The following is a 15414-nucleotide window of genomic DNA, read 5'->3' on the forward strand; positions in this document are numbered from 1 at the left end:
CACGGGCTCGCAGAGAGGCAGGGCGCTTTTTGTACTAGGGAGATGTTTTTATATTTTGATGGTTTCAGGGCGGCAGAGAGCAGGACAGTCGCTTCTTTTTGGATCGGCCAGCCCAATCAGCATCCCTTCGTTGGTTTAGTGAATCGCTGCCTTCCTACTTATGCATGCATTTCCCCTCATTTGCATGTGTGAATCGGATTGGGTGCAGATCGGATTGGGCAGAAGGTTAGTGAATTGGGTCGAGGTCGGAAAAGGCTCGCAAACTGACACGATCGGGACACGATCGGTGAGCCTTGTTTTTCCTCTCCTGTTTTCCTTGGGGAACTCTTTGGTGGATTATTGTTTGATCTCTGAAGCTATACAGGTCCAAAGTATCTGCTTTTCCCTACTGGTCTGAGTTGTCAAAGGGGAGCTCCATGAGACAATTTGAACATTTGGCTCGCTGGCCCTTTTGAGCGTTTGAAAGTTGTCCTTAATTTTTGTGGGGTTTGGTTTTTTTTTTTTTTGTTTTACATTGCTCCTAATTCTAAAATTATCTATTGCAGTTCATGTGAGATTCGCTAAAACCACGTGAGGGTGAATCAGATGCTAAACGGTGCCTTTAGCTGTTATGAAAAATCACTTCCCTGCCTCACATGTTTCTGCTGATAAAAAAGCTTTGTCTCAAATCTTCCTAGATATTTATCTGAACTCTAGGTGGCGCATTTGAGACAGGTGTTGTATCATATAACTTTATTTTGCAAACCCCTGGCATGTCCTGAAATCACACTGACACTATAGTCAACCCACAAACTGGGAGCTCCTTTTACGAAGCCGCGTCAGCGGCTTTATCGCACGCACATTTTTAGCACGCGCTAACCCCCGCACTAGCCGAAAAACTACCGCCTGCTCAAGAAGAGGCGGTAGCGGCAGTTTTACACTTTTCAACAGAACTGTGAAATAATTTTTGATTCTTTGTACATTTGGCTATGAGAAAAGATGCCTTGCTCTTGAAGAGCACGCTTATCTTCCAGAAACATTTTTTTTTTGCCAACATGTAAAGTTTTAGTCATTATTATTATGATTATTATTTGGCCTGGTTATTTTACTTTTCTGTTACTGTGTAACCAGAGACCAGCTACAGAACGAGATAGAGAATGATCTCTGGCCCTTCCTGACTTGACAATATTACCCACTGAAACAGGAACTTTTTTTGCATACTTCTGTTTTCATCCTCCCGTCACTCTCGTCCGATTAACGAGGCAAATCACAGAACCATGGAGTTGCTTGTTAATGTAAGACAATGGATAGAAGACAGCAAACCCTGCTTTCTTCCACCAGTCTGCAATAAGCTTATGTAAGTATTGCTCAGACCCAGCTCATTTTGCTGCAAAGTTTTCCTTTTTTTTTGCTTTTAAAAAAACCAATGCTGAAAATTAAACTCTGTAGACTACAAAAACAAATCAGGAAGTGATTCTGATACATGAAAGTCATTACTTTGACTGCTGATCTGTCATAAAAGATTGCCATTGTTTTGGGCAGATGGGTGTTAATACACTTCTCCCTCCGTATTCGCTGTGATAGGCGATTAACAGAACCGCAAATAACTTTTTCATATGTTATTCGCTGTTTTCTATTATAAACCATCGTGAATATGGTGAAACCGTGAATAACACGGTGGGAGACCTGGCCTGTTCCTGAAGGAGAGGCAAAACACGGTGATGGGACAAAAGCACGCCGGACAAAGCGGCGCTGATATTTCGGCCCAAACAATTGCACGCAAGACTCCAGCGCGCCACTGTAAAAGTTAATTTTAAAGAGCTCTGACGGTGGGGGGGGGGGGGGGTGTGGAACACCCCCACACAAACTTTACTTAATACTGTTCACGCTGCCATGGGAGGGGGGGAGTGCAACCCCCCACATTATATAGAAAACTTAATTTTCCTAAAAAAATCGGGAAAAAGTTAAGTTTTCTCTAGAATGGGGGGTTCCAATCCCCCAAATCCCCCCCAACCGCAGCGTGAACACTATTAAGTAAACTGGGGGGTTCCCCCTCACACCCCCTGTCGGAGCTCTTTAGAATGAACTTTTCCGGCAGCGCACTGAAGTCTTGCGCCCAATTGTCTGGGCTCAAATGTCAGCGCGCCTTTATCCCGCGCGCAAATGACTGTGAACTGCAAAACATGGTGAAGAAAGCGCTGGGAATCGGAGATTTTTCTCTGTAAACGCTTGGAATCAGCAATTTCTCTATGCAAGCTGATGTAATTTGGGGGGAGGAGCCAGCAAGCTAAAAACCGTGAATAATCGAAACCGCGAATACGGAGGGAGAAGTACGTGGGCCTTGTAATTCGTGGCAAAAACGAAACGTGGAGAGCTGAGTGTGGTACCTGGCTGCCGACCAGTCGTCTGCCTGTATTTGAAGATATTGTGCCGTTTTAAGATCCCTGGGTGCTGCGTGCTATTTTCACAAAGCACCAAGTGGTATTTGCAGTTCATGATTAGAGAGCAGAAAAGTGAAAACCGATCAGTAGGCATCTGTCATTTTTAGGAGCTCACATCTTTTATAGAGCACTTTCTTTTTGGAACACCTTAAAGCTTTCACACCCATAATAAATCAAGGGGGAAGTACAGCCGAGTGGATGAGCAGAATATATAAAAGATTTCTGTTTTGCTTATCTTTCCTGGCTTACAATCGTCAGGCTTTTAATTTTTAGAGCAAGAGACTTTTATTTTTTTGTTGGTCTTTTTTCTCTTTCTCATGTTTGCAGTGCTGAGCAAATCTTTACTTTTTCTGTTTACTTTGTACTTCTCACATTCCCCTTCTCCTCCCCTCTCTCTTCCCCATTCAATTCTTTCTCTTTTCTCTGCCACATAATGTAGGTTACAGTAACCATGGTTATATTATTGTCAACTAGCCAGAGCTTGAAAACTCTTAGGTGAATTTTAAAAGGATGAACTTTAACTAAAGTGCAAGAATGGTCAGTAAGAATCTTACTATTCTTTGAGATGCTGGAATGTTGCTACTCTTTGGGTTTTGGCCAGGTACTAGTGACCTGGATTAGCCATCGTGAGAACGGGCTACTAGGCTTGATGGACCATTGGTCTGACCCAGTATGGCTGTTCTTATGCTCTTATGTGAGCCAAGTATAGGACAATCAAGCCATTGTATCATCACTGATGAGGTTGGCTCTGAGGCAGTGTGGAATGAGGCATTATGACATCACAATGTCAGCTCTGGAATGTTGCTCTCATTGGGGTTCCGGAATCTTGCTATTCTTTGAGATGTTGGAATGTTGCTACTCTTTGGGGTTTGGCCACATACTAGGAACTGGATTGGCCACCATGAGACCGGGCTACTGGGCTTGATGGACCATTAGTCTGACACATTCTTACGTTTATGTTTATTTAAGATTTGATCTACCGCTCCTGCATTTTACTGACCTAAGCGGTTTACAAAGTATCAAACTAAAATGAAATTAGGTACTTGAGAAAAACGACCCTATCTGTCCCGAAGGCTCACAATCTGGCTAAAATTCCTGATTAAAATTAAAATATGTCATATATTTCCAAGATCAAAGAAATAGAAAGAATGAAAGAAGATAAAAAGAAATTAAAAGTAAAATAAAACAAATTTAAGAGATAGAAAAGTCAGTGGCATAGTAAGGGAGTGCGTGGGGGGGGAGTCTGCCCTAGGCGCGGTCTTGGTAGGGGCACCGGCAACTGTCCTACTCTCCACCCCCACCGCTCCTTTCTGACCACCCCCCCCTCCCGTCACATGCGAGCACCCCTTCCCTCGCCCCTCTTTAATTTTCCCTGCGCGAGCAGCAGTACGAACTTGCTGCCCACTTCGGCGCCGCCTCTCTCTGATGTCATTTCTGGGGCCCCGCGCCTAGGAGTGACATCAGAGGGATAGCCGTCACGACGGGGGCAGAAAATTCACAAGGTTGCTCGCGCCTGGAAAATTAAAAAGGTACAGGGGAAGGGGGCGTGCGCGGAAGGTGGGGAGGGACAGGAATGAGCAGGGACGGAGGAGAGGGCTGGTGAGGGGTGCCACTTACCCTCACTACGCCACTGCTATTATGGTTTAGGCAACACCCTCTCCCCCCCAAGTCCATCTGCCTTTGATCTGACAATGGTCAGAAATCCTCAAAAGTTCTGGGAGTCGCGGTTCGCTTAGGCCCTGATTCTCATAGCGATGCCAAATGTTAGGCGCTGGGTCAGTGGCCTACCGCCACCTAACGTACTTGGTTTAATTAGCGATAAACAATGTGGTAATTGGCCATGTTGTCTAAAACCAATTAAAAACTCATTAAAAAATAAAATGTAGGCGCTTGCAGGCACCTATAGAACAGGCCACTGATGTCCTGCCCACAGAGGTACCTACCGGCGCCTACGGTCAAAGTGGGCATGGCTTGACCGTAGGTGCCGGAAGGAGAAGCACTCAGGACCCAAATTCCTACATCAGTCATACATGCACTGCTCTCCCATGAAGTCGTGCGATCCATCTGCCCTTCTATATCCTCGGGGGTTAAATCATATTCCTCCAGGTCTACCGACATTTCTTCATCACATCCTGGTTCTCAACCCCCAACCCCCCTTATCTCTCTCCCCCCCCTCCACACACACACACACACACACTTGTGGGTGCTTGTTGTGGGTATGGGTGTTATGCTGCAGTTTCTCCTCTGAAAGAAATCCCTCCCCCCATCTAGGCTCAACCCTCGAGGCTTTCTGCTGGAGCTGCTTTACTGGGCAGAATAAAAGAGGCTTTTCCTTGTGAGATACCCTTACGCAGGCTTGGGGCCTTCTGGCAGATTTGGGGTGTTAAACTGGATTCGCCCTCCCTCTCTGTGTTCACCTGCAGGGCATTTATTCAACCTGCCAGTGAGACACCCCCCCTCCGTCTCCTCAGGGTCTCACCCTTCTCATTAATTCTTTGTTTCTCTGGTGGCTCTATTGGAACAGAACAGGCAGGGGATAATAGAGTAAATTCTCTGGTGCTGGAGCCCGCCCTGCCTTGTGTTCCGCTGTCTGTTTAAATGCAGGGTTTTTGTCACAATAAGACCTAAGAAGATTGTCCAAAATAACTATTTTATTTCTTACAGATTGTGTGCATTGATCAAAATCACAATTCCTTATTGGATAATATTATTACGATCCATGGAATGGCAATTCCGAGATTCTCCCTCAGTTTAGCATCCTATGCGGAGAGGTTAACCTTGTGGGGATCTAGTTGCCCCTTTTTACAAAGCCACGGAAGCGAAGCTGCCGCAGTAAATGCACCATTACCCATTCAATTCCTATGGGCTTCCGTGCATTTATTGCGGTAGCAGCAAATCACTTTATTGACTGCCTGTCCGTTTCCACTTAATGGTTCAAACTCTTCCTATTACCTTACAAGTGGATTCACTCTGCAGCTCCTCTATATATCTCTCCCAAAGCAACCAAAAAGGCTAGGAATTATTAAAAAAGAGATGGTTAACAAGACTAAGAATGTTATAATGCCCCTGTATCGCTCCATGGTGCGACCTCATCTGGAATATTGCGTTCAATTCTGGTCACTTTATCTCAAGAAAGCTATAGCGGTACTAGAAAAGGTTCAAAGAAGAGCGACCAAAATGATAAAGGGGATAAACTCCTCTCAAATGAGGAAAGACTACAGAAGTTAGGTCTCTTCATCTTGGAAAAGAGACGGCTGAGGCGAGATATGATTGAAGTCTACAGAATCCTGAGTGGAGCAGAACGGGGTGGGGGGTATGTTTAAAGGGGGGGTTTCGGCAGGAGGGACTGGGCATCCCTCTTGCCGATGTTCTTTGGGGGGGGGGGTTTCCAGCAGGAGGGATTGGGCATCTGTCCTGCCGATTATCTTCGGGGGAGTGGCGGCAGGAGGAATTGGGCACTTCTCTTGCCATGGACCTTTGAGGGGGTGCTTAGGGGATTCCAGCAGGAGGGAATGGGCATCCCTCCTGCTGACTGACTTTGCGGCTATGGGGTTTCCTACTGCGGCCCCTGAGCTGATTATGGTGGGGAGATTCCCTTGCCACAATCAGCTCAGCAGCAACGCGATTCTTCTAACTGGCGCCTGTGACATGGACGCCAGTTAGAGAATTAGGATGTTTAGGCGGGGTATCGGTAGTGTGGAATATTGCTACACCTTGGGTTTTGGCCAGGTACTGGTGACCTGGATTGGCCACCGTGGGAAAGGGCTACTAGGCTTGATGGACCATTAGTCTGACCCAGTGAGGCTATTCTTATGTTTAGCATTTGTCCGTCAGGACCGATGTGATTCTATAGAGGATGCTCATGTGCAATTCCCAAAAGCCTCTTAGGCCGCTGCTGGGTTCATAGACAAAAGCTTCTTTGATTGGGTGACAGGGAAGCTGGACTCGGGAGAGTCTCTGGACATAGTATACTTGGATTTCAGTAAAGCTTTTGACAGTGTCCCACACCGTAGACTATTAAACAAGATGAAATCGATGGGGTTAGGTGAGAAACTAACGGCGTGGGTCAACGATTGGCTGAGTGGAAGACTTCAGAGGGTGGTGGTCAATGGCACCCTCTCTGAGACATCGGAGGTGACTAGCGGAGAGCCGCAGGGCTCAGTTCTGGGACCATCCCTTTTTAACATATTCATAAGGGACTTGACCCGAGGGCTTCAGGGTAAAGTAGCGCTGTTCGCCGACGACGCCAAACTGTGTAATATAGTGGGTGGAAGCAATCCCACGGATGGTATGACGCAGGATCTGATCAAGTAGGAAAACTGGTCCACGACATGGCAGCTGGGCTTCAACGCTAAGAAGTGTAAGGTGATGCATCTCGGCAGCAGAAATCCATGCAGAACATACACCTTGAATGGAGAAACACTAGCTAGGACTTCAGAAGAACGGGACTTGGGAGTGATCATCAGTGCAGACATGAAGGCTGCCAAACAAGTGGAGAAGGCCTCATCCAAGGCGAGGCAAATGATGGGATGTATCAATAGAAGCTTCGTCAGCCGCAAACCTGAAGTCATAATGCCACTGTATAGAACCATGGTGAGACCTCATCTGGAGTACTGTGTGCAATTCTGGAGGCCACATTACCGTAAAGATGTGCTTCGAGCTGAGTCAGTCCAGCGAATGGCCACTAGGAAGGTCTCTGGACTCAAGGGTCTCTCATACGAGGAAAGACTGGGCAAATTGAAGCTCTACTCTCTAGAGGAGCGCAGGGAAAGGGGTGACATGATTGAGACTTTTAAGTACGTCACAGGTCGTGTCGAGGTGGAAAACGATATATTCCTTCCCAAGGGACCCTCAGTCACAAGGGGGCACCCGCTCAAACTCAGAGGAGGGAAATTTAGTGGTGACATCAGGAAGTATTTCTTCACAGAAAGAGTGGTAGATCAATGGAACAAACTTCCGGTGCAGGTAATCAAGGCCACAAGCGTGCTCGACTTTAAGAATAAATGGGACATCCACGTGGGATCCCTACGTGGGTCGAGCAGCACTCAGACTTAATGGGGTGGGTCAGTAGAGTGGGCAGACTTGATGGGCTGTAGCCTTTTTCTGCCGTCACCTTTCTATGTTTCTATGTTTCTATGCCGACAACTGAGCGCAAGATGGAGGCGCGCGCCGAAGAAAATGACAGTTTTTAGGGGCTCCGACGGGGGGTTTTGTTGGGGAGCCCCCCCACTTTGCTTAATACAGATCGCGGCGGCGTTGTGAGTGGTTTGGGGGGTTGTAACCCCCCTCATTATACTGTAAACTTAACTTTTTCCCTGTTTTTAGGGAAAAAGTGAAGTTTTCAGTAAAATGTGGGGGGTTACAACCCCCCAAACCCCCTACAACGCCCCCACAACGCAGCACGATCTGTATAAAGTAAAGTGGGGGGGGGTTCCACCCCACACACCCCCGTCGGAGCCCCTAAAAGCAGTTATTTTCTTCGGCGCGCGCCTACGCACTGCGCTCAGTTGTCGGCGCGCGCCTTTGTCTTCCGCGGTTTTGACCTGACACCTGTGCGCAAGTTATAGAATTAGGTCAGTTGTGCAAATAATTTAATAATGAACTGATAATTACACATGTAAATGATTTGTTTCCTTTTATTATTAATATCTGAAATGTTATTGCAGGCATTCCTCTCAGCTCAAGGTCATGTTTGTTGGTGGACCAAACCAAAGGAAGGATTACCACATTGAAGAGGGGGAAGAGGTAATACAACCATCTTTATCGAAATCTTTTAGATTTTTTTTTTTTTTTTTAATATAACTCAAGCTTTATTGAAAATTTTTGAACATACAGAGCAAGCATGCAAATCAGGGTACTTATGAGTTCTATAAACACCAGCTGGCAACAGTAATATATTTTTCAGTACTTTTCAATATTGTTTCAGTCTGTTGTGAGTATGGTAGATGGGGAGAGGGGGGTGGGAGAGAAGCCACATAGCATAGATGAAAGTAAACGGGATAGCCATCTTGCTTACAAAAAACACACCTTTCGCTCACCATGGTCGGTTCAGGCGCAGAAAAAGTCAATACAGCATAATTAATTCTAGTGACCAGAGGAGTCAGAGATGAAACAGTTCACAGCAGAGAAGCAAATCACGGAAAAACACAATTTAAGTTCAAGTCTAGCCAGGGCAGAAAAAAAAGAGGACTTGAAGTAGTCCACTGTCACACACAGGCCAGTTAATATTTAATAATAATAATAATAATCATTTTATTCTTATATACCGCCATACTGAAAAAGTTCTAGGCGGTTCACAACAAGGTGAGCTAATACATGGGATCCAGATAAAATACAAATTAGAGTAATGGACTTAAAAACAGATAAAGACAGAAAACATTTACAATATAATGCAGAAAATACCAGCATGACAGGGAAAGAAGTAATACATAGAACAGATCAAATACATCAAGTTGAATATAAGGAACTTGATTGAAAAACTGAAGCAGAATGCATTAAGATACCAGCCTATCAAGATTCTAGAATCCCAGAGAGTAACAAGATTCCAGAATCCCAGAGAGTAACAAGATTCTAGAATCCCAGAGAGTAGCAACATTCCATACAGAATCTCAAAGAATAATAATAATTTTATCCTTATATACCGCCATACTGAAAAAGCTCTAGGCGGTTCACAACAAAGTGAGGGATCCAGATAAAATACAAATTAGAATAATGGACTTAAAAACAGATAAAGACAGAAAGCATTTACAATATAATGCAGAAAATACCGGCACGGCAGGGAAAGAAGTAATACATAGAACAGATCAAATACATCAAGTTGAATATAAGGAACTTGATTGAAAAAAATGAAGCAGAACGCATTAAGATACCAGCCTATCAAAGAGTTGAGTCTTCAACAATTTTCTAAAATCAAGATAGGAAGAGACCTCTAACATCATTTTTCCAAGCCATACATTCAATTTAGCGGCTTGAAATGAGAGGGTTAGCCCATAGAAGTCAGTGTACCTTGATTTACTATGGTATCTCAGTATGACAGGTTTTCGAATCTCATGGTGAAAAAATAGCATTGCTTGCAAACCACCTTACAAGTAATGTTTTTATTCTATGTACCCAGGGATGTCAGGCCTAAGGTTACCAGGAGCTAGACACGTCCTCTTTTTCGAGAACTGTCCATGTGCCCAGATGGGTTTTCTCAAATGGGAGAGTGTGTCTGGGTTTATCCAGCTCTCCCAATATCCTCATCTACTTCCTCCCCAGGCCCGGCCGCTGTAACTAATCTAATCTAATCTAATCTAATCCTTAGGTTTGTATACCGCATCATCTCCACGTTCGTAGAGCTCGACGCGGTTTACAGTAGGAGAAATAGGAAGGAACTACAACAGAGGGTTAGAGGTAGAAGTGTGAAGAAAATTTAGAGGACTTGGGATGAATCTTCAGCCATCTAGCAGTAGCAACAAAATGAGCCTGCTGCCTCCGGCCTGCCCTAGAAGTTGTCTCTCTGCAAGTCCTACCTATGTGGGAACAGGAAGTCACTGCAGTTTTATTACTTGGAATCGAGCTAGGTTGGCCACTGTTGGAAACAGGACACTGGGCTTGATGGATCTTCAGTCTGTCCCAGTATGGCAATGCTTATGTTCTTATGTGAGCCAAGTATAGGACAATCAAGCCATTGTGACATCACTAATGAGTTTGGCTCTTAGGCACTGGTGGAATGAAGCATTATGACATCACAATCACAGCTCTGGAAAGTTGCTACTCTTTGGGGGTTCTGCCAGGTACTTGGGGCCTGGGTTGGCCGCTGTTGGAAACAGGATACTGGGATTGGTGGACCTTCAGTCTGTCCCAGAATGGCAGTTTTTATGTTCTTAAGTAAATCAGCTTAAAGCCCAGTGACTCCGATTTTTGGGAAGGCTAAAGGGAGCGGGGCTAGAGCTGGACTGATGTGGGATGGGATGGGCTATAGTTATAATCCTTGTGGTGGCGACATCTGTGTCAGCAGTAAAGGGACAATGGGGGCACTTTTGAATAGAGTTGCCTCTCCCACCTAGTACCTCTGTTACTGATATACATGACTCGGATAAAAGGGGTATGAGGGACATGCCACCCCTCTGACCCTTGCTGTGGTGGCGGGGTCGAGGGCACTGAAACTATGTATTTTTGGTAACTCGGGAGGAGCTCTTTTCATATGATGCTAATGGAAGTTAAGATATGTTTTATGTGTTATGGATTAATAAACTGAGCTGCAGCTAATTTTTTTACCATCATAAAGACTGTAGTATGTTTGTGGTAAACTGGGTGGAGAAAGGTTATGATGGTAAAGGGGTGGGTGTGAGTATATAGGCGAACACCAGGGCTTGTCCAGATCCCGCTGTTATTGTTAGTATCCAAATCGTAAGATCGTCGATACAGTGCAAGAAAAATGAAACCAGAGAAACAAACCTTCCCGTCTTTAATGTGCGGTATATTACTGACCACTAGTTGTCACTCTTACCACACACATCCTTCTATGAAAGCAAATTCATGAAATTAAGAAATTTCTTAGTGTCAGAAGTATACATTGATTCCAGCAAATAATTGAACAGGCCCACGAAGAAGAAAAAAAATCGCATTATCTTTAAGTCTGAGTGTATTTTTTCTTCGATAACAGTGATGACCAGGGATTTACAATTCCCGCTGCACATTCAGTTCCCAGTGCTGTCAGTCAAGACATAAAGAGAAATTTGTGCGATTTGATTGCCGGCATTTGAATACAGTGGATCTTTTTTGGAAGGAATGGGCTTGCAGTGATTTAGCTCTTCTGAATCACGGCTCCCGAGAGATGCAAAGTCCCATTTCATTACATGGAACAGAGACGTCAGAATTGAGATATCCAGGTTGGGAATATCTGAATGTAACCCGCCTTGAGCTTCTACGGTGCAAAATCCGAATAAATGAATAGGGGTTGATATTCAGCCGGCGGCAGTGAGTGTATTTTTTTTAGCCACTGCCAGGCGCCAGCTTAAAAATCTGGATGTACCTTTGGGCTGGTACAAGACCTGACAGGGAAATATTTTCAAAACAAAAGAAAGGCAAAGCCGACGTCACAATACAACACAAGGGATTTTATTGAAAGTTCCTATGGGAAGTCCCAACTAGGATCCTGGTTTCGGCAGAACACTGCCTTCCTCAGGGGACGTACCAAACTGAGGGGGTCTTTTACTAAGGGTATAGATAGAAGGCTACTATACAAGTCCTGGACCTGATGGGCCGCCACGTGAATGGACTGCTGGGCATGATGGACCTCAGGTCTGACCCAGCAGAGGCATGGCTTATGTTCTTATGTTCTTACAGTAGTATCTCTATTTCAGGTAGTCTTGAAAAAGACCTAAATATAGATAAGAGTGTCCTGAAACCGTATAATCAGATAAACTTAAAATCTAAAAACAAGAGCGGGGGGGGGGGGGGCAGAGTTTTTGTGAGAGCTCATGATCTAATCTAATCTATTTTACCTTGGTAGGCTCAAGACCACTTAAAGAGGGGGTGAGAAAGGAGAAGGGGTAGGAGGGGAGGGAGAGGCGTGGAAGGGGGAGGAGAGGATACAGGTGATTAAGTGTCATGATAAGCTGTGAAAAAGCAGACAGTGGCGGCAAGCAAATTTATGTATAACAATTTTTATTGAAAGAATCAAATAATCAGTACAATAGGATAATACAAAAATACATTCAATACAATAAGAATTACAATAATATTTCATACAAATTTAAATAATTCTTTCAAATTTAATTTCCATATGAGTTAATTCAATCTTATCTACACCCCCCTTAATTCCATCCCCTACCCACTATCTTCCCCTAAATGAAATCCCTCACCCTGGATGAAAGTTGACAAAAATAAAGAATTAAAATAAATAACTGGAATGTAATTATTAAACCTAATTTTCATAATAAATCATTGATAACCAAACTTCGTATTTTTGGTGAAAGATTCTGAATATAAGGATCCCAAACCTCCATAAAAAGACGAGTTTTTTTAGGCGAACCTCGAACCTCCCAACTGTCAAATAAAAATAAGCGATATAATTGATTCCTCCAATGCCAAAAACTTGGAGATTCTTTCTGCAACCAAAATTGTATAACACATTTAAGCCCAATCATACAGGCTTTCTGAAATAAAAGACATTTTAGTTGGCCAAAAACCCCACAAGCTGATGCTTTACCAAAAATTATTCCCCTAGGACAACCCACTATCGAATTACCCCATAAAGAACCCCAAAATAATAGGATGGCAGACCAAAATGAGTTGATCAAAGGACACAACCAAAAAACATGAGATAATTTAAAAGGAAAACAGTGACAGCGATCAGACTTAAAACCTGAGAGCAAGAGCAGGGCTGGACTGTTTATTTTGCTTCTCGCGATGCTGGGCAAAGGAAGACGCCTCTTTCTCTGTGTAGGCTGATGCCCCTCCTAAGTTACAACCCTAGAAATCTTCATAATGTGGATTCCCACCTGTAAATAGCAGTGGTGCCTCTGGAGAGAAATATTTGGGGTGACAACAGTGAGGCTAGGCAAAGTGACATTTTTACACATCATAATCATTCCTCCCACACATTTAAATAAGCAGATTCCATGGGGGTCTCCTTACCACCTGAGGGGTTGGGGAGCCATAAGAACATAATAGCCTTACTGGGTCAGACAGACCAATGGGCCACAAAGCCCAGTAGCCCGTTCTCACAGTGGCCAATCCAGGTCACCAGTACCTGGCCTAAACCCAAAGAGTAGCAACATTCCAGCATCTCAAAGAATAGCAAGATTCCGGAACCCCAATGAGAGCAACATTCCAGAACTGAGATTGTGATGTCATAATGCCTCATTCCACACTGCCTCACAGCCAACCTCATCAGTGATGTTACAATGGCTTAATCGTCCTATACTTGGCTCATGTAAGAACATAAGAATAGCCATAGTGGGTCAGACCAATGGTCCATCTAGCCCAGTAGCCCGTTCTCACGGCCCCAGAACATGGCAGGCCAATATCTGGCCTCATGACTTAGCCCAGGAAACCCCATTTACAGATGCAGATGGCCTACAGCCATAAGCTTAGAGAAGGGGATGGAGAGGGAGGTTGCAGTCTTCACCCCTTCCTCAACCATTGTGGAACTTGGTAGCAGTGGCCAAACTAAATTGAACTGCTATTACTTGCTGTGGCAGGCCATGGCATAATGGTTTGGGGAGTGCGTTAGGATCCTGGGGGTGGCAGGTTTAAGTGCCACTGGGGCTTCTTCTGATGCACAGCACATCAGGTCCTTCTCAACTGGGCAGCCCTCCGGTTGAGTACTTGACATTAAGGAAGGAATGCGCTCATTGTAGACTCTAAGGGCCTGATTCTGGTAACTGCACCTGCCGTGGTAGGTATCTGCCAAATGGGCACCTACCGTGCGTAAATCATCGGTAGGCGCCACAACTTGAATCGCATCTATTTTTTTGTACAGACGCCTTAAAATATAGGCCACCGTTTTATAGGCCTACATTTAAGGCTTCTGACTCGTGCCAATGGAAGCGCCTAGGCATGCCTACATATGCCTAAGGCCACTTCTGGCATAAGCCATGCCCCAGGCATCTGTAGGCTTGCCTTAGGCGCTTCCGTAGGCACAAGTCAGATGCCTACATTGTAGGCCAAGAAGCCCCATCACCTGAACACTGTCTCCACCAGCTTATATTTGGTATGGATCTCCCCCCACCTACCTCCGCACTGCAGTTCAATCTTCTTCAGGCTGCTGGCAGCTCAGCAAGGTGAGCCTGCTGCCGTCGGCCTGCCCTGGAAGCCTTCTCTCTACTTCGACTTTCTGATCCCGTGTAGGCAGGACACTGCAGAGAGAAGACTTCTGGGGCAGGCTGATATTTGGCTCCCTCTGCAGAGACATTGTTGTCCACACTAAGGAATGTTCTTCCATGTGAAGCAGTATGTTTTTTGCACATGGAGGGAACGTCCTGGCATCCCACTGGACGTTTTCTTGATGTGGGGACCGGCGCCACCATTGCACGGTTTGTGTAGTGCATTTCCAATTGTTTATCTAAATATGTCTATGACATTTACAATGCATGCTTTTCTTGAATGTTTTTTGAGGTATTTTTGAATGTTAGAAAACGTTTATTTACCTCTTTCATTATGAACTTAACCCCCTCTTTCATTAAGCTCCACAAGCTAAACGCTGAGCCACCCGTTCCATTCTAATGGGCTGCTCAGAAGTGTGGCTTGTTAAAAGGAAGGGAGTTAGTTTTTTTGCGCATTTTCCGATAAACGTTCTTTTTACATTTGGACGTCATATTGAAAATGCCCCTCCCCATTTCATTAGATAATAAATTAGTTTTACTGTGTGATTGTATTAGAACATACACGGGCAACTCCGGTCCTCGAGGGCCGGAATCCAGTCGGGTTTTCAGGATTTCCGCAATGAATATGCGTTGAAAGCAGTGCATGCAAATAGATCTCATGCGTATTCGTTGGGGAAATCCTGAAAACCCGATTGGATTCCGGCCCTCGAGGACCGGAGTTGCCCATGTCTGTATTAGAATCTTGTTTTATGAAATGGGGCATTTTTATTATGTAACTGTATGGGAATCGTGGATTATTGCAGTCTTCTTTAGGTGTTATGTGTCATAAGCAGAATATTAGGTTTTAATAAGAAATAGACAAGAAATAAATCTAAAAAATTAATTTTCTTTCAGAACAAAGGGCTTCAGTGCCCTAAGTTAAAGCTGTAAGAATAAATCTCCTATCCTATATTTATTGATATAGATTTTCCTGCCAAATCTTCTTTAAACCTCATGGACCCTAAATAACTCACACGTTCAATTTAATAAAGATAACAAAATAGATTTGAAACAGTAATGCACTCAGATCTGCTGTCTGTCTCTCCCGACATCAGTTGAAGATGCAGGGCTTTCACCTTCCCCATATGCCAAATCTATTATGGTTATGAAGAATGAGACAGACCAAAGAGTCCTTCAAGGCT

General features: G+C 44.5%; 1 protein-coding gene across 1 annotated transcript in view; it reads left to right on the forward strand.

Annotated features, from left to right (window-relative positions):
- The first annotated feature begins 1228 nt into the window (after positions 1-1228).
- HAAO (3-hydroxyanthranilate 3,4-dioxygenase) overlaps positions 1229-15414 on the forward strand; it is a 55822-nt gene continuing 41636 nt past the window's right edge. The window contains exons 1-2 of the mRNA XM_033938951.1: positions 1229-1336; positions 8087-8165. Of these exons, the coding sequence (XP_033794842.1) occupies positions 1257-1336; positions 8087-8165 (159 nt within the window). The 5' untranslated portion in view covers positions 1229-1256. The remainder of the gene's footprint in view (positions 1337-8086; positions 8166-15414) is intronic.

Source organism: Geotrypetes seraphini, chromosome 3 (assembly GCF_902459505.1).
Source record: "Geotrypetes seraphini chromosome 3, aGeoSer1.1, whole genome shotgun sequence".
NCBI classification, from domain to species: domain Eukaryota; kingdom Metazoa; phylum Chordata; class Amphibia; order Gymnophiona; family Dermophiidae; genus Geotrypetes; species Geotrypetes seraphini.